The sequence below is a fragment of the Bos mutus genome, chromosome 9 (genome assembly GCF_027580195.1).
Source record: "Bos mutus isolate GX-2022 chromosome 9, NWIPB_WYAK_1.1, whole genome shotgun sequence".
In the NCBI taxonomy this organism is placed as follows: Eukaryota; Metazoa; Chordata; class Mammalia; order Artiodactyla; family Bovidae; genus Bos; species Bos mutus.
In genome coordinates this window covers 7,879,918-7,898,469 of record NC_091625.1, presented here as the reverse complement: position 1 = coordinate 7,898,469, position 18,552 = coordinate 7,879,918, and the positions used below count along the sequence as shown (strand labels likewise).

The 18,552-nt window shown below is 38.5% G+C and overlaps 1 protein-coding gene across 1 annotated transcript in view; it reads right to left on the bottom strand.

The window, feature by feature from the left end:
- Positions 1–18,552, bottom strand: part of ADGRB3 (adhesion G protein-coupled receptor B3) — an 886,560-nt gene that overhangs the window by 419,939 nt on the left and 448,069 nt on the right. Inside the window, exons 12-13 of the mRNA XM_005897466.2 lie at positions 17,800–17,868; positions 12,437–12,545 (exon numbers count right to left, since the gene is read on the bottom strand). Of these exons, the coding sequence (XP_005897528.1) occupies positions 12,437–12,545; positions 17,800–17,868 (178 nt within the window). The remainder of the gene's footprint in view (positions 1–12,436; positions 12,546–17,799; positions 17,869–18,552) is intronic.

The window sequence follows — 18,552 nt, the reverse complement described above, 5'->3', positions numbered from 1 at the left end:
AACACAATCACATGATAAGAGTTTTCGGTGTTAAGGTCCAGGGTTATAATTATGACAGTATTACTAGTAGAAAATAATATTTTTTTAATTGGAGAGAAAAAAAGTGCCTTGCAAAGACCTTTCCAACTCAGATAATAAACCTACTTATTTTTTATATTCCAAAAAATTTTTAAAAATTACAAAGTACTTGAAGATGGACTGACAAGTTTATGGCTGGACTTAGTTGATTCATAAGTGTTCTTTCATTCTTGAGCTCCCGTGACTTTATAAAGAGAAAAATACAAAAATGGTAGGAAAGGTGGAATTTATTAAATATGTTAACTGGCAACTCAATCTGACGGCTTTAAAAAGTCATCTTAAGGAACAGTTTCATTCTAGATTTTGACCAAGGATTCAGAGGTTTTAACAATGACAGAATACTGATGGCTTCAACGGGTAAAGCTGCTTAAGCTGTAAGAGCAAGTATTTGTGTCGGCCTCAGGAAGCAAGAGTACGTAAAAAAGAAACAGCATGGTGACTAAACAACCTCTATTATATATGTAAATTTGCTAAGAGAGTGGATCCTAAAAGTTCTCATCTCACACACACACACAAATTGCAACTGTGGTCATGAATGTTAACTGAAATGATTATCTTAATCATTTCATAATACATATATCAAATCATTATGTTGTATACCTACAACTGATACAATGTTATATGTCAACTATAAAATGAAAAGGATTTAGGAAAAAATAAACCAAACAATTTTTTTTGGATCCTAAACTGTAGAGACATTTACATGGTCACTGAAGTAAGTTTTAGATGTTTGTTTATAGTATACAGATTTGGAAATCAACTTGTCTTATTTTTGTTGTTGGGTTCTTGGAGACATAATGGAGACATTTCCTTGACTGTCTCTTTCACACCCTATTTCTAACTGTCAGGACATTTAGATCAACCATTGAAATACCTCCAGCATCTGACTTCTTGTGTTATTTCCACTGGCATTGGGTCCAAACCATAGAGCTCTCTTGCCTGGCCTATTACAATAATTACCCTCCCATCTCCACATGTCCATTCATAACCTCAACTGTCTCCATAAGTCAGAAGGGTCCTTTCAGGACAGGCATCAATCTGGTCTGGTTTTTCGGCTCAGATTCTTCAGTGGTTTTGCATCTAGTTCAGACTTACGGTCAAAAGCCCTCCAATGGTCTGGTCCTCAGCCCCTTTCTGACTTCAGCTCCTCCACGGCCCCTCTGTCAGCCACCCCACCATCACTGGCCTCCTTCAGGCCTCTAAGATGTCGAGCACAAGGACACATCAGGGCCTCTGTACTTATTCCTTCTGCTGGAAAAGTCTGTCACACACTCAGGGCATCTCTGTTCAATTAGCACTTCTCCACCATCCACCCCCTCCGCTCTCCCCTTTCTGACCCCTCCTGATGGATTCTTTTACTTGTCTTCATATCACTTAGTATCACTGGGCGTGTTAGATGGTGCTTGATTGACCTCTGTCTCTGCTACAAAACACAGGTTCCACAGAACAACAGCTTCATCTGGTCTGTTCACTGAGAAATCCCCAGAACCTAGAACAGAACCTGACACTCTCTTAACACCAATTACATCTACGAGTTATTACCAGACTAGTATACTGACACTAGAGAGCATCTGAAGGGGTTTCAGTTGGGTTGAAAGGAGAGCATGATATCCCCAGGAGGAGTAGGTCTTTCCTGCCACTAGAAGCATCAGGTATGACCTTTTCTCAGCAGCCTCCCCAGACACTCACCGCTGACCATTTGGAATAATTGGTCATAGAAAATGCAATAAGGTAATTCCTACTAAACAAGAAATTATTCAAAGAACTCAATGCTGCATAGCGTTCCAAACCATAGTTTTAAAAACAATGTTTGAACTATGTATTTTCCCAAGGAAACTGGTGTGTTAGTATCATTAAAAAAAAAAAAAGACAAGTATTTTTAGTTTGTTCTTTCTGACCTAAGGAAACACATACCACATGCTTCACATGTCTAGCAGGAAAAAGTATAGTGAGCCAGGCAGATGAGGTAGAATCTGATGCTTTCAGACTCAAGTCTCGCTGACTTAACCAACATCAGGTGCTACAGATAAACAACCAAAAAGATGTTAAATTATGTATTTTTCAGGCTTGATGTCAACTGACTACAGGCGTCTGTTTTTTCAAAGAAACAAAGCTAAGCAAGTGATGGAGATGTACAAACAATGAATGGAAGCAGGGATAGGAAAATAAACCTAGAAAGAGAAGCCACTTTATTTTTATAATTACATCATCAGACTGAAGGTAGGTTTCTCAATGGAAGAACAAGATATTCTACTAAAGAAATGATTAAACTTACCTGTGAGTGTAAGAAGGAACATAGATGTGATGTTGATGAGACAGCGTTGTGGAGAGAAAGGAGATGCCAAAATTGTATTATGCCATTCTTGAGATTGAATTTGGATTCGATTCCAGAAAATATCAAGTGTGAATGTTCATTATGAAAAGCCCAGTGTCTTATATTTCTAAACCAAGAACAGACAGCAATATCTAGCTTGGCGAAGAAAAGTGTTTTAACGTTAATATTTTAAAGGCATTGGCCTTATTGGATTAACAAGGGAAAATGGAAACTATACTTTCCAGAATATTCTATGTCTTAGGGTGTATATCGGAGAAGATGATGGCACCCCACTCCAGTACTCTTGCCTGGAAAATCCTATGGATGGAGAAGCCTGATAGGCTGCAGTCCATGGGGTGGCTAGGAGTCGGACACGACTGAGCGACTTCACTTTCACTTTACACTTTCATGCATTGAAGAAGGAAATGGCAACCTACTCCAGTGTTCTTGCCTGGAGAATCCCAGGGACAGGGGATCCTGGTGGGCTGCCGTCTATGGGTCGCACAGAGTCAGACACGACTGAAGCGACTCAGCAGCAGCAGCAGGGTGTATACAGGAGTGACTTCTGAAATTCCTTATTAAAGCTAATAATTATAACATATATTTTGAAACTTTTTTAGCCTAATAATATTCCTTTTTTATTTGATATTACCAACTTTGAATAGTTTTGAAGGAACAGCTGTGAGACAGCAGTAAGCAACATTGATCTGTGCAAAGTAAATCCTTAGAGATAACTGTATCAGAATGTTAAGGGTGAATCCATTTCCAAGCTAAAGAGCTTGGAAATATAGATCTTGTTCATTGGGCATGCACTTTTCCTATAGAACTTTTATGTTACACCATCAGCTATCATGCAAGATGTTTCTTAACTCTACTGTTCTGAACTTTATTAGCAATTCATATTAACTACAGTATTCATTTTGACATGTTCTCTTTCTCCTATTAATTACATGACATTGATTTTTCTACTGTCTTATTCTGGAACATTTTATACTGACTATCTCTGACTATTATTCTGACACCAGCAACCATTCTTTGGTTTTTTATTTTCCCTGTCGACATTGATTGCTGTTCAATAACTTACATGATTTCCTTCCAGTATAATGTGTAAATCTTATCTGACCATAAAGTATATTTCTTAACCTGGTTTATTACTATACCTACTTTTCCAGGTGAGAATGTATTCTAGAGATCTCTCCATAGTCATACATAGAGATATTTTTTCTATTTGGATATAATTGAAATATAACATTAGTTTCAAGTGCACAACATAATGATTCAATATTTTTATATTTAGTGAAATGATGACCACAACAAGTATAGTTAACATCCATCACCACACATAGTCAGTGGTACTGTTTTTCTGGAGAATCCCATGGACCAAGTAGGACCAAGGCCTACTCTCCATAGGGTCGCGAAGAGTTGGACATGGCTGAAGCAACTCAGCACCCACGTGCACACACAGGTATCATCTTCCTTCTTACCCTCTTCCTGTTCTGAGAATTGAAAAAGCTTCTTTGGCTTCAACTATCACTTCTCTGCAGTTGACTACCAAGCGTATATCATAACTATTACTTCTCTACCAAAGCCTAAGACTGTTAAGTAGAAAGTTAGGCATGAGCAAGGAGGGGTAGCCTCGCAGATTCAAGCTGATCTTTAAACCCCATCTCAGACAGGTCCCAGTGCAGCCCAGGAGAGCTCACAGATACCCTACAAAATAACCAGAGACTGTTCCAACTCAGGCACAGGTGCCCTAGGCACACGTGCCCTAGGCACACAATGGATACAATCTAACCACAGGGGCTTCTCCAACATCTGGACATGTGCCCTTGATCACTGCTGTGTTCTCCAGTGACCTTAGACAGCCAGGAGCCCATTAAGCATTCATAAATATTCTATATATACATATACCTTATATAACAGACTGAATTATGGGAAAAGCATGCACAATAGAGCCTGTTGTTACGTAGCTTGCAACTGTCAATCCAAATGGTCAGTCCACACCTGCTTAGATGAATATGTAAAAGCCCTCTCTTGAAAACCCCCATACCTCATCCTTCTGAAGCCAGTACCTCTCTTGGCTTGGCCTACCTCTCCCTTGAGGTGTTCTTTCTCTTCTTTCCTTAATAAACTTGTTTTTGCCACATGTAAGACCTCAGATTCTTTGCGTTCTTACCAAGAGCTAACATCCACAAAGGAGGATCCTCTTTGACCCTCCTAAAACTGGTAACAAGACCACATTTTATTTTTCACTGGAGAGGTACATTTGCATTTAAACATTAATATGTGAAAGACACTCTCAAATGCTTGTTGAATGAATAAGATCCCAGTTCCTTCCTTCTTTATGACACCTTGTTCAGTTATGGAATGCCATCGTTTCTACCTTCAGAGTCTCAAACTGGTGACCATGTTTTGGGTTCTTTTCTATCACCAACTCTTAATTATCTCCTGCATGGAGATATTATAAAATATTATTTTAAAATATATTATAAAAAACCTTCTAGTCTTCAAGTCGTTCTCAATTTCAACAAATCATATTGCTGATGTAACTGGTGTCTCTCCGGGGCACAACTCTCGCATATGGCCAAGCCTAAGGAGCTCCCTATGCTCTTCAGAACCAGAAACTGTCTTACACCAGGTCTCAGCATGCCTCTCCAACTTAGTCTCATTTCTTTCACTTCTGTAAATGGGCATCTTTATCAAAATAGACCACTTAGCCTATAAACGCTATCTCAACTTTGAGAACTCTATTCTGTTTTTGCTAGAAGAACATTCTGGAATGTCACCACCTCCTTGCCACTCACTGTCCCTCCGACTGCTGCCCTGTCAACAATCCAGCCATCCTTCACAGTATACTCTAAATGATTCTTTCTTAAGAAAAATTTCTAGTTCTTTGTGTGGAACAGCATCTCCAAGAATGAATTTCTGTAATGTTGGTTTACATGACACCACATACCAATGCATACTTGGTATTTTATTCATCTATGAAATCCTTTTAGGTGTACAACTAGACTGCAAAATCCTTGTAAGATCACTCATACATTTTAATGACGTGGATCACTGAGGAAAGGCTTTGCTTAAGAGATAAATTCTTATTGTTTTTAATTGAACACAGTCAGTAGACCGCAACATGCCTCACATCACTGATTATTGAATTCAGTTTGGTGAACACAATTCAGGTTTTAAGTCCAAAATTAAAACAAGTAATTTCTAAAGAATAGGGTATTCTTACCAACAAATAAGGCAAACACAAGGTGTTCCTTGAAGTGGTTATGGAAATGACTAAAAATATAAAAGAAAACTATAAAACATTCTGCAGTGACTTTATGCAAATCTAGAGCATGCAGAAAGGGAAGAGGAACTAAAGAGCCTCTTGATGAAAGTGAAAGAGGAGAATGAAAACGTTGGCTTAAAGCTCAACATTCAGAAAACTAAGATCATGGCATCCAGTCCCATCACTTCATGGGAAATAGATGGGAAAACAGTTGGAACAGTGTCAGACTATTTTTTTGGAATCCAAAATCACTGCAGATGGTGATTACAGCCATGAAATTAAAAGACGCTTACTCCTTGGAAGGAAAGTTATGACCAACCTAGATAGCATATTCAAAAGCAGAGACATTACTTTGCCAACAAAGGTCCGTCTAGTCAAGGCTATGGTTTTTCCAGTGGTCACGTATGGATGTGAGAGTTGGACTGTGAAGAAAGCTGAGCATCAAAGAATTGATGCTTTTGAACTGTGGTGCTGGAGAAGACTCTTGAGAGTCCCTTGGACTGCAAGGAGATCCAACCAGTCCATCCTAAAGGAGACCAGTCCTGGGTGTTCACTGGAAGGACTGATGCTGAAACTGAAACTCCAATACTTTGGCCACCTCATGTGAAGAGTTGACTCATTGGAAAAGAATCTGATGCTGGGAGTGATTGGGGGCAGGAGGAGAAGGGGACGACCGAGGATGAGATGGCTGGATGGCATCACTGACTCGATGGACATGGATTTGGGTGAACTCCGGGAGTTGGTGGTGGACAGGGAGGCCTGGCGTGCTGCGATTCATGGGGGCGCAAAGAGTCAGACATGACTGAGTGGCTGAACTGAACTGAACTGAACTGAGAGCAGCTGGAATGCATGCACTTGCCCTCTCACTCTGGGTCAGGTGAGACTGCACACGCCCTGTTCTGTCTGGGACTGCAAACAACGTCACATCTCCTGCTCAGTGACTGGCTTTATGCTACTGCCTCCAAGAATTCTAAATAGTTTTGAGTCATGAGTTTGACTTTCATCCCCAAATTCTATTTTCTACTATAATAAATATGCAAATGCTAAAAGAATGGACAGTTTCAAGAGAGAATGGCTAACAAGGCACAGGGGACCTGAGTCTGAAGTATGAGAAGAGGTTTGATTTGACAATAGGGAGATTCCAGAAGGCTTTTCTGAGAGGCATTTCAGGAAAGTGATGAAACATGGGGCTGAAAGGAAGAGAGGAGAAAATGTTTGAAGAGAAAGGGTAAGAAGTCAGTTTAAACTCTTCAAGACATATTTTTCTTGACCAAAAATAACTTTAATGCAAATAATAGTAAGATATAGCCACACTGAGGTAACTGACAATATTTTTAAAAATATATTTAAAAATTCAGATTTTTACTCAAAGTCAATTACTTCCTATTCAGTATATTTAGAACATATACAGTATATTTAGAATACAACAGTTTGATAAACTAAGGCATAGTGAAATTTAAGTCTCTCTGTAGACATCAATGTTTCATATTCATTCACTTATTCAGTAATTATATAAGCTATTTAATAGTGTTTACTATGTGCTCACTAAATTTTATTCACTACAACTTATCATTTGTCTATTTGAATGTCATACTCACACAAGACATACAAAAAATATTCAATTATCTTATGAATTCATTGGCTTGTTTAACATCTTTGTTCATAGAATATTTTTCCCAAGTCTTGTGTTAATAAACTTCTTGAGGTCACAAGTCTTTTGAGAAAGCGATCAGGGCAATGGACCTGTTCCCTCCCACAATGAACATGCTACATTTATACGAAAAAGTTCATAGACTTTTAGCATGTAAGAGCATCTCAGTTATCATTGATACAGGTAGGGACACTTTTCAGATAAAAGGAGCTTCAAAAGTTTTCATGTGAATTATTTCCGAAGAAAGTCTAAATCTTTCTAAGACATGTCAGTCATTTTCCTGCCATCTTAATCGATTGCAGGAAATTTTATCCTGATAAACAAGTGTTGCTCCCACAGGCAGTATCGGCTCCACCCTGCTAGTTTCTTTCAGAGCTTCTTTTTCATCATCTCAGCTATTCCATTTGCTATGTATGTGATCCTAACACCACCATCTCTGCTCCTAAACCGTTCTACCTAAACCAGGAACCAGGAAAAACAGAAATACTGAACCTATATTTAAAGTTGAAATAAACTAAGCTATCAGCAAGGTTCTGAGACTCTTAATCATATGGTCTTTCTTTTATATGTGGTTATTCAACTCTTTTTTTTTTTTTCCTCAAGAGTTTATCTCTATTCCCAGAAAAGTGAGGAGGCTGGGCATACTGGCTTTATTTAAAAAAAAAAAAAAAAAAATTGTAATCTCTGAAAACATGATGATCTTTTAAAATTCTTTGTGGAGTCTTACTCTAACACACTAAACAAGAATAGCCAGAAGGAATAGCAAACTTTATTAGTTACTACTTTATTTTTCACTAACATGCTGTGTGTGTGTTTGGAGGCCTGCAGGCATGTGTGTGTAAGTTCCATGTTGAATAACTAATATTTGGACTTAGGATATAAAATGAATGCTAACTCACACATTTCACAATTTGTCACTGCAAATTATTCTCTCTGGGTGTCCTTGTCCTAAAACATTGGACATACCTGACAAGACAGTATAGTCATGTTTTATATATATACTAGTATCAAATATGATAACATGAAGAATATGAATAGTAAGTAATTATTATTGGTATCCTCTAGCTTGATATAACTGGGTTGTGATGGCTAATTTTATGTGTCAACTTGACTGGGCTAAGGGATGCCCAGGTGGCTGGTCAAACAACATTTCTAGGTGTGTCTGTGAGTGTATTTCTGAAACAGACTAGTATTTGAATCAGCAGACTAAGTATAGATCTCCCTTACCAATGCAGGTGGGCATCATACCATCCACTGAGGGCCTGAATAGAACAAAAAGGCAGAGGAAGGGAGAATGTGCTTTCTGTTTAAGCAGGGACATTCATCATCTCTTACCCTTAGACTCCAGCACTCCTGATTCCCAGGTCTCTAAATTCAAACTGGGACTTACCCCATTGGCTTTCTTGGCTCTCAAGCCTTCAGGTTTGGACTAGAACAATACCGTCATCTTCCCTGGCCTCCAGCTTGCATAGGAAGATCTCAGAACTTCTCAACCTCTAAAATTGCATGAACCAGTCTCCCCAGATAAATCAATTTCCATGTATCTACATATATCCTACTGATTCTGTTTCTCTGGAGAATTCTCACTAATATATGGATATTCTTTGGAAAAATCTTAAATATTATTGAGGATAACCTTCTTCTGGTCATCAAACAACAGTAAGTCAGTTCCTGTGCTAGTATTTGGAACAATAACAATGAATAAAATCTCTTCTGGCTAGTGTAATAATTGGGGGATATTTATGCACAGGACATAACTTTTTCTTATATGGACAGTCAGTGATGCATAAGTGAGCAGAAGGCCAGACAACCACACTGTCCTTACACAAGGCTGAAGGCAATATAGGACGATATTGGTTTTATTTGCAACATTAAACTGCTTTGAGTTACCATGCTTAATATACTTCTTTAATAATGATAAAGGAAGTAGGTGGATCTAGGTAAAGCTTAATTTTAATACAAAAAATACACAAAGTTTTCAAAAATCTATTTGGGAAGTCAAAAGAAAGGTAAAGAGGAATAAACATCTGCAATTGATGGCTATTTTTGGAATTTTTGTTGTAAATAATACAAGTAACACAGGGAATTTGACATGCTACTATTCAAACAGCCTAGTTACTACACTCTGAGACTGGCTCTGTTTTTTAAAGTTTTCTTCCAAACACATTCTGAATTGGTGCCATGTTTTGATCCGATACTTTTAGCCAGTAATGCATTTTAGAATTAGATGTTAACATTTACAAAAGTCAAGAAAACAATAGCTCTTTGCTTTTACCCTTTAGTTTTTTTTTTTTTTTCCTTTGTAAATTATTTTGCAAATTGTCCAATTTTGCATAGCACACTTCCTGGTTCCTTCCTCCCCTCAAAATTCATAGTCCCTTAGATGAGTGGTTCCATCTTGAGTGATCAGCAACCCCAAAATCTCTCAAGGGTTTTCCTTTCATTTGCCCCAAATTCACAGCCCAACATGGCACCCCCTTTCCCCAGAGACATTACCTTTCCTCTCTTTGCCCAGACAAATTTGAATGGATATTTAATTTGAATTTTCTCTGATTTCTGAATCCGTCCTACTGAAAAGATACTATTTTCAGTCATTTTTTTTTCTCATTGCCCATAGCAAAGACTGCTCCCTTCATCCCTGAACCAGAACAAGATGCTAGACATGCACACTGGGGAGAAGTCTGGGGTCTCCACCATCTCCAGAAAGTGGACTAAGACATAAGTCTAACTCAGAAGACATAAGTCTAAGCCCAGGTTTGATTCCAGGGTCGGGAGGATCCCTTGGAGGAGGAAATGTCAACCCACTCCAGTACTCTTGCCTGGAAAATCCTACGGACAGAGGAACCTGGTGGGCTACAGTCCAAGGTATCGCAGAGTCGGGCGCGACTGAGCAACTAACACTTTCAGTTTCTTTCTAACTCATAAGACCTCGAGCTGCATAAAGATGGCCTAAGGGCAGGGAACCCTCTCCAGACCTTTGAGTACTCCAGTACACAGGTTCTTATCAACTGAAGAATACTCCCGGTAGTCAGCCATCCATTACCTGTTACAAGTTGAGGCTACCCTGCTGGATGATATCTCAGAGTCAAATGAGTCCCTGTAGTTCTAAAGGACTCAAGTATAGAATGAACCACCACACCATAACCATAAGGAAGTTATGTTCTATAACAGTTGAACTCCCCTGGTTAATCCCTCTACCAAGTTAGGCCTCTTTCTGATCTGCAAACTAAAACTTACATAGCCTGTAAATACGAATGTGAGGTAAGATATCTAGATTTAAGCTCATCATTACCTACAGTTAAGGGTCTTTATGTGAAGACTGCAAAAACATGACAAATGAAAGAAAACGAGAGTCCCAGTAACATCATGAGAGAAATCTTTAAAGAAACAAAACTGTAAACAGTGCTGTGATGAACACTTGGGTACACGTGTCTCTTTCAATTCTGGTTTCCTCTATGTATATGCCCAGCAGTGGGATTGCTGGGTCATATGGCAGTTCTATTTCCAGTTTTTTAAGGAATCTTTACAATAGCCAGGACAGGGAAGCAACTTAGATGTCCACCAGTAGACAAATGGATAAGAAAGCTGTGGTACATATACACAATGGAATATTACTCAGCCATTAAAAAGAATACATTTGAATCAGTTCTAATGAGGTGGATGAAACTGGAGCCGATTATACAGAGTGAAGTAAGCCAGAAAGAAAAACACCAATACAGTATACTAATGCATATATATGGAATTTAGAAAGATGGTAATGATAACCCTATATGCGAGACAGCAAAGGAGACACAAATGTATAGAAGAGTCTTTTGGACTCTGTGGGAGAAGGCGAGGGTGGGATGATTTGAGAGAATAGCACTGAAACATGTAAATTATCATATGTGAAACAGACTGCCAGTCCAGGTTTGATGCATGAGACAGGGTGCCCAGGGCTGGTGCACTGGGATGACCCAGAGGGATGGGATGGGGAGGAAGGTGGGTGGGGCTCTCAGGATGGGGAACACACGTTCTCCCATGGCTGATTCATGTCAGTGTATGGCAAAAACCACTTCATGTTTAAATGCCATTCTCCCAAATCATCCCACCCTCTCCCTCCAATCCAGGTTCCATGTACGATACTGGATGCTTGGGGCTGGTGCACTGGGATGACCCAGAGGGATGGTATGGGGAGAGAGGAGGGAGGAGGGTTCAGGATGGGGAACATGTGTATACCTGTGGCAGATTCATGTTGATATATGGCAAAACCAATACAATATTGTAAAGTTAAAAAAAAAAAAAAAACCCACTACAATATTGTAAAGTAATTAGTCTCCAATTACAAAAAAAAGAAACAGAACTATAAACCTGTATTTGCTCAATGCATATACTATTTAGGAAGAATATTTCTTTGTTCTTGCAGTTTTTCTTTTAACCACAAAGAGAAATATGCCATTCAGTTAACATAACTGCTGGAGGCAACAGCAGCCAACAGACCTGTGGCTTTGCTTCTCTGTGTAATGTCCCCTTATGAGAGACAGTGTTACAGGCGGCTAAAGAAGGAAAGATGCTTCCGTTTTACCTGTGCTAACATTACGGAACTACTACAGAGGGATCCGAGAGACACACGGTGTCCAAGGACTCACTCAAGAAAACTTCAGTGGCAGCAGCACTGTGACAATGACCCCTAAAGGTCTCTCAAATGTTGTCCCAGCCCCATGGAGACTGAGCACTCCCTTGGGACACTCAGCAAGAAAGTGGCTCCGCATCTTTGAGAACAGTGTTCAGAAGCCCACGAAGGTTTATTTTTTATATAATCACATAGCATATACTGTATATTTTCAACATGAGATTGGACAGTAATAAATGCTTGGTATATTTCTGTGCAGATAAATACAAGTAGGCCTATGTAAATGTATACATACACACATACACGTGCAAGTGTGTGTGTGTGTATGTGGGTATAACACACATGTTGTTTGGCCCATCGAAAAACCAGACACGAAGTATCCATAATACATTAGCCACAATACTCAAAGATATGAGCAATGGGTATGACAATTAGAAACATATGGCTCAGATACCTGCAATGATTTTTTTAAATTTCAGTAAGATTTTGGGAAAACATCCTATTTCTTACCTACATTTCCAGTCATTAAGTATGAATTCTGAAAGTCCATCATCCCCATTCCAACAATGTGTATAAAATCTTCAATCACCTGCATTAACTCTATCGAGCCTGGATAAATCTACAAAAATAAGCAAAGGTTAGATGGAATAAAAAAAATCTACATAACAGAAAACATAACGAGTTAAAAAATGACACAATGAAATAATAAATCAGCTCTGATTTATTTGAACATGTTTCTACAACTAGCAAAGCTGTAATTTTTGTTTACTTCTTAAATTTATGTTTATTAATTTTATTTATTAATATTTTAAACCATCTAATATTTGTATTTCTTGCACTAGTAGTTGAGAATAGTAACAAACATCACACAGCAAGAACTCTGGAGATGATAGGATACCATGATTGACACTTCATAAATCTAAGAGACTCAGACACCTAACACATTGTACACTTAGAAGTAGCATGTCTTCACTTTTGATGGGCTCCTTTCCTCACTTAATTACAACATAGAACAACCACTGAAATTTGAGGGCTTTTTACATTTTCTTTTCTTTTCTTTTTTTTTTTTTACTTAGGATCTACATGATGAACACTGAGACAAAAAAAAAAAAAAAAAATTATCAATACCATCATAAATATTTACATACTGTGACGTTCACTGCAAAATAACTATCTTGGGAGAGACACATTTCTAATAATTATAATAGCTACTGTATCAATAATAATGTTGGCAATACTTGCAAGATAATAACAGCTCTAGTGTAGGTATCTTACACGTACATACACAAGATACCCAACACCAGACACTTCACAACACTAGAAACAGATGTGTGTTTGCTAACAGATGACCTGATTCTGGCAATAGCTCATAACGAGTGGAATGTGAGGTCCATTTAAAAAGACACATGAATTTTAGCATGTGTAACCCATCATGCTGAAGAATTCAGCCCTCATTATATAACCATATTAAAGCAGAAAGTCTTTTGAAGTTAGGTTCATTTCTTTTAGTCATTCAGCTTCACTGCAGCTTCTAGCCATAAAAAAGTTAAGTGGATTAGAGAGTCTTAGTGGCTTCCTATTTGCAAAAGCTAGTGCAGAAGGGGAGGACATACTCTAATTAGCAGAAAGACACCTTGGGCAGGGTGGCCAGTAGAACCGTATGTATATTTACAGGAGCTGTGGCTGCACCAATCCAAAAATCAGACACTTCAAATGCATCATAGACTTACATATAGCTGAGGACAAGAACAATGGCTGATAGTTCAAAATGTATGCCATAGATAGCTGTAATTTTTTTAATTATGGAAAGATTTGGGGAGAAATGCTATTTCATTCCTACAGTTAGTCATAAACTATGAATTTTGACAGTTCATTCCAAAAATGTACAGGACATTTCCATCAACTCCAAACTTCCTCCTGCTACTGTATTTTTCCTTCTGTTTTTGTATAGGTGTATGTGTCTATGAGTATGTGTAATATGTGTAAATACACATTAAATAGAAGAGGCTTAATTCTCCCTGTTGAAAATAGAGAAGAGACTCCCTCTGTAATTAACCCCTTGCTCCCCTCCCTTTTCTTAGGGGCATTTACTTTAGAAAATGTTGTTCAGTTGCTAAATTGTGTCTGACACTTTGCAACCCCATGGGCTGCAGCACACCAGGCTTCCCTGTCCTTTACTATTTCCCGGGGCTTGATCAAGTTCATGTCCATTGAATCCGTGCTGCTATCTAACCATCTCATCCTCTGTTGCCCTCTTCTTTGCCTTCAGTGTTTCCCAGCATCAGGATCTTTTCCAGTGGGTCAGCTCTTTACCTCAGATGGCCCAAAGCATTGGATTATTAGAAAATGAGTAACTGTTAAATCCTCTCTATGTCTTCTTTGAAATGTATGTAAACATTTTTGAAAGCTAAATAGCTTCTTCCCAACTTAAAGAACCAGGGATGTCTCTCAGTGGAAAGTGGTCATCAAGGAAGGCAGGACTCTATCTTGCATTGCTGTCAGGGGTGGGGAGGATCCTAATTCAGAGTTGCAAAACTGTCTGCAGGCATTAAGATACAAGAGCTTATTTTTTCTTTGAAGAAGTGAAGTGAAGTCGCTCAGTCGTGTCCAACTCTGTGTGATCCCATGGACTGTAGCCTACCAGGCTCCTCCGTCAATGGGATTCTCCAGGCAAGAATACTGGAGTGGGTTGCCATTTCCTTCTCCAGGGGATCTTCCCGACCCAGGGATCGAACCCAGGTCTCCCGCATTGCAGGCAGACGCTTTAACCTCTGAGCCACCAGGGAAGCATTTTTTTTTTTTTTAAGTCAATTAAGTAACAAGATGGTAATCCCAATTATCAAGTGAATTTAGGATGAACTGCCTGTGACAAATGGTGTTATCAAGTCCTCTTAAGCAAGAACTAGTTACTGTTTATCTTGAGGACAGAGTGTAATGACTTGCATCCTGTTTGGATGTTTGAAAGGGTGAAGTTACTCTATATCTCTTAGTGAATTGTCAGTGATACACACCACATTCTGGCTTAATGCCTGTTCAGTAATAAAACTGCTTTCTTTGTCATCTACCTTTGGGGAGAGGTTTTCTAGGGTGCAGGCAGATTTTGTTTGTAGCAGATTTTGTTTTGTTTATATTTTCCAAGCAGATTTCAAATATCATAGAACAAGGGCTGATATATATATATATATATATAAAAAATATATATATATATATATATATTTTTTTTTTCCCATAAAGGGTCAGAGAATAGCTCTGTGGCTCGTGGGGTGTCTGTTGTTCCAACACCCAGATGTGTCCTTGCTGTACCAGAGCAGCCATAGATCCTGTGACTATGCTCCCAAACTATTTACAAAATAGGTGTCAGGCTGGATTTGGACCAATGGTCATAGTTTGCACACTCCTGTAGAGACACACGAGCTTTCAGTATAACTAAGAAATGCCAGTCACAATATTATGATTGAAAATGACCCGTCCATTCCAACTACGATCTTAGTCTATAAAACAGTGCTATGTAAAATGCAGCCTTTTTCCCCCTACTTTAGTATCCTGAGATTTTTGGGCTTCCCTGGTGGCTCAGATAGTAAAGAATCCACCTGCATGAAAGAGATGTAGGTTTGATCCCTTCGTTGTGAAGATCCCCTGGAGAAGGGAATAGCAAGCCACTCCAATATTCTTGTCTGGAGAATTCATAGACAGAGGAGCCTTGCAGGTTACAGCGCAAAGAGTTGGACATGACTGAGTGACTAACACATATACTGTGGTTTTGGTAGGATGCTTTAGCAAAACATAATTTGGTCCTTCATAACTGGGGCTGATGTGCCATAAAAAAATTCTGGAATGACAGTTTGTTGTCCAAAAGTGTGAATTCTTGATGGCAAAACCCTTCTGACTTCAATATTCACCATTTTATGCTGCTAGTTTTCCAGGTGCACCCAGAGCTATGTTTTATTGAGCTATTCCTCTAAAATAGATAAACGATTCTCTCTGTAGATTTTAAACAGCTCTTATTTTCAAAGAGTTCACCCTTAGTGTCAAAAACCTGAAGATTCTTTTATTACGTGGGTACATTTATGACAATACGGCTACAAAATAGTTGATTTATTTCAAATAGTTGTTTCAAAGAAGCATTAAAGATAATAACTACTGAAAATATATTTAAAATATAAGAATATAGCTAACTCACAATCACAAGTAAATAGGGAGATTATGAATGTAGGATTTTCCATTGACAAAAAGTTCTGCCAATGTTCACTGATTGTTCAAGTTGGGATCTCATAGTAAATAATACCATCTGATGAATTATAGTCTTGTTTTAAATAGGGTAGTATTCATTTGATCTAAATATATCCATAGTGAATAGTGACCAGAATTCTGATGCACTCAGCCTTTGCAGTGTGTTCTACCGAGAGACACCGTTTTCTCACAGTGAGTGAAGGAGGTTCTCCTCTAGAAGGAAGCCAAGGGCAAGTATATAATTCAAAGTAGTAGGAAAAGATAGATTTAGGGTCTTAGACTAAGCAGTGATTTTTTTATTTTTTTCTTGCTATAGCCAGAAGCACAGCACGTGTACCTGATAATGAGGTGGACCATGCGGGACTATTTTTAGAGTTCCTATGATAACAGACATAGTGAGCTTTACTGCTGAAGGCCCAGAGCATGATCACAGAAGGAAGAGCAGAGAGAAGAGGAGCTCCCTGAACCTCAGTAAATACTCTCAGTTTCAATACTGCACTGCTGTCTTGGATTTTTTAACAAGGATCAAGTATCAAAAGAACTTAAAGCCATTTATCATTTATCATTTAAGTATCAAAACTTAAAGCCATTTAACATTCAGTTAAGTTAAATTTCCACAGGGTTTTTAAAAATATGCTTATTCTCCCTTTGTTAACTTCTAATCCACATTTTTGTGTTTAAGAAAAAATATTATTAACCACGCATCAGTCAGTATGGCACAAATGGCATTTTTCAAATAATAACTAGAAAGATGGTAACGATAACCCTGTATGCAAGATAGCAAAAGAGACACATATGTATAGAACAGTTTTTTGGACTCTGTGGGAGAGGGAGAGGGTGGGATGATCTGGGAGAATGGCATCGAAACACGTATAATATCATATGTGAAATGAATCGCCAGTCCAGGTTTGATGCATGATACAGGATGCTCAGGGCTGGTGCACTGGGATGACCCAGAGGGATGTTATGGTGAGGAAGGTGGGAGGGTGGTTCAGGATGAGGAACACAGGTACACCCGTGGCGAATTCATGTTGATGTATGGCAAAACCAATACAATATTGTAAAGTAATTAGCCTCCAATTAAAATAAATAAATTTATATTAAAAATAATAACTAAACCAGTAAGGCTATTCGCTACAGTTTAACGCTTAGCAGAAAGAGAAAAAAGCAGAATACATTTTTTTTTTACTAAGAATTCATTTTTACAACTCTTGGCATTGAATCAAAACAGACATCTGTATACATAATTCAGATTACACGTAACATCGCAGTAAATACAAATGATGTAACTAGTTAGTACCCCACAGTTTAGTTTGCAATATCTCCTTTTAGATTTGTTGTTTTCCCTATAGTCTGTAGACAGGAAAGAAAATGATGGCTGAGCTGCATAGTCATTATCTGTTAATACCTTAAAGTTAGATATTAAACCTACACCATTTTTTCACATTTTAAATATCATTTATTCCATAGATTGTCATGATAAAGGAGCTTATTTGTTTTCTCTAAATTTAGTATGAAATAATCTAGAATGACTTAAATTTTTCACTTTATGCTCTTGGAATAGCAAGCCGTTCCTTTTTTCACAGATTAAGAAGCTTGATTTAGCCACTTTCACTTTAAGTTCTGAAATAACCTGGTCTTACCTGCTGTGCATCTTCCCATTTTTCCTTGTTGTCTTCATCGAGAAGGTTGCTAACTATTTGAAAGAAGTTCTGTAAATTAAATTAGAAAAAAAGATTTAATGTTACATGAGGGAGCATACTTGCTGACAACATCTATTTGGACTGATAATGCACTGAAGGTCTAAACACTGCCATATTGCTTGATGATACCAACATACCATCCTGGAAGATCTCTGAGGATCCCTCAAGATCCTGGGATTTCCAGTGACTTTCCTACATATATATCCACCTCGGAAGATAGCAGAATAGGTACAACAGTTCTTTTCTCTCACAGTTATTTGTCCCTGATTCTGCTGTCTCATGCCACCATATGATTATTTCTTACAAAGAAGCCCTCTTTGCGAGCACCTGTAAGACAGCCCCGTGCATGTCTTATTCAAGTGGCCCACTTCCCTGGGACCCACGTTCGCCTCTCACATGGCTGTGTCGAAGGGCATGACAGTGAAGGCACAGCTGATGAGTGAAGCCTTCCTCTGCGGACCCGGGCTCTGCCCTTTTTGCTGGCTATATTATTTTAACGGTTACAACTACATATCGTAAAGATGGCATGCAACTTTTCAACAAGCACTCAGTAAATCTTGGCTATTTTCAAATCCTTGCTTTTGATTCCCCTGTCCCTTGCAGCAAGTCAGAACCAAGAAAGGAATGGTCACATGGTCCTGGGGATGTTCCAAATCTTTGCCCTTCCCCATGTCCCTGATGACCCATTGGAAA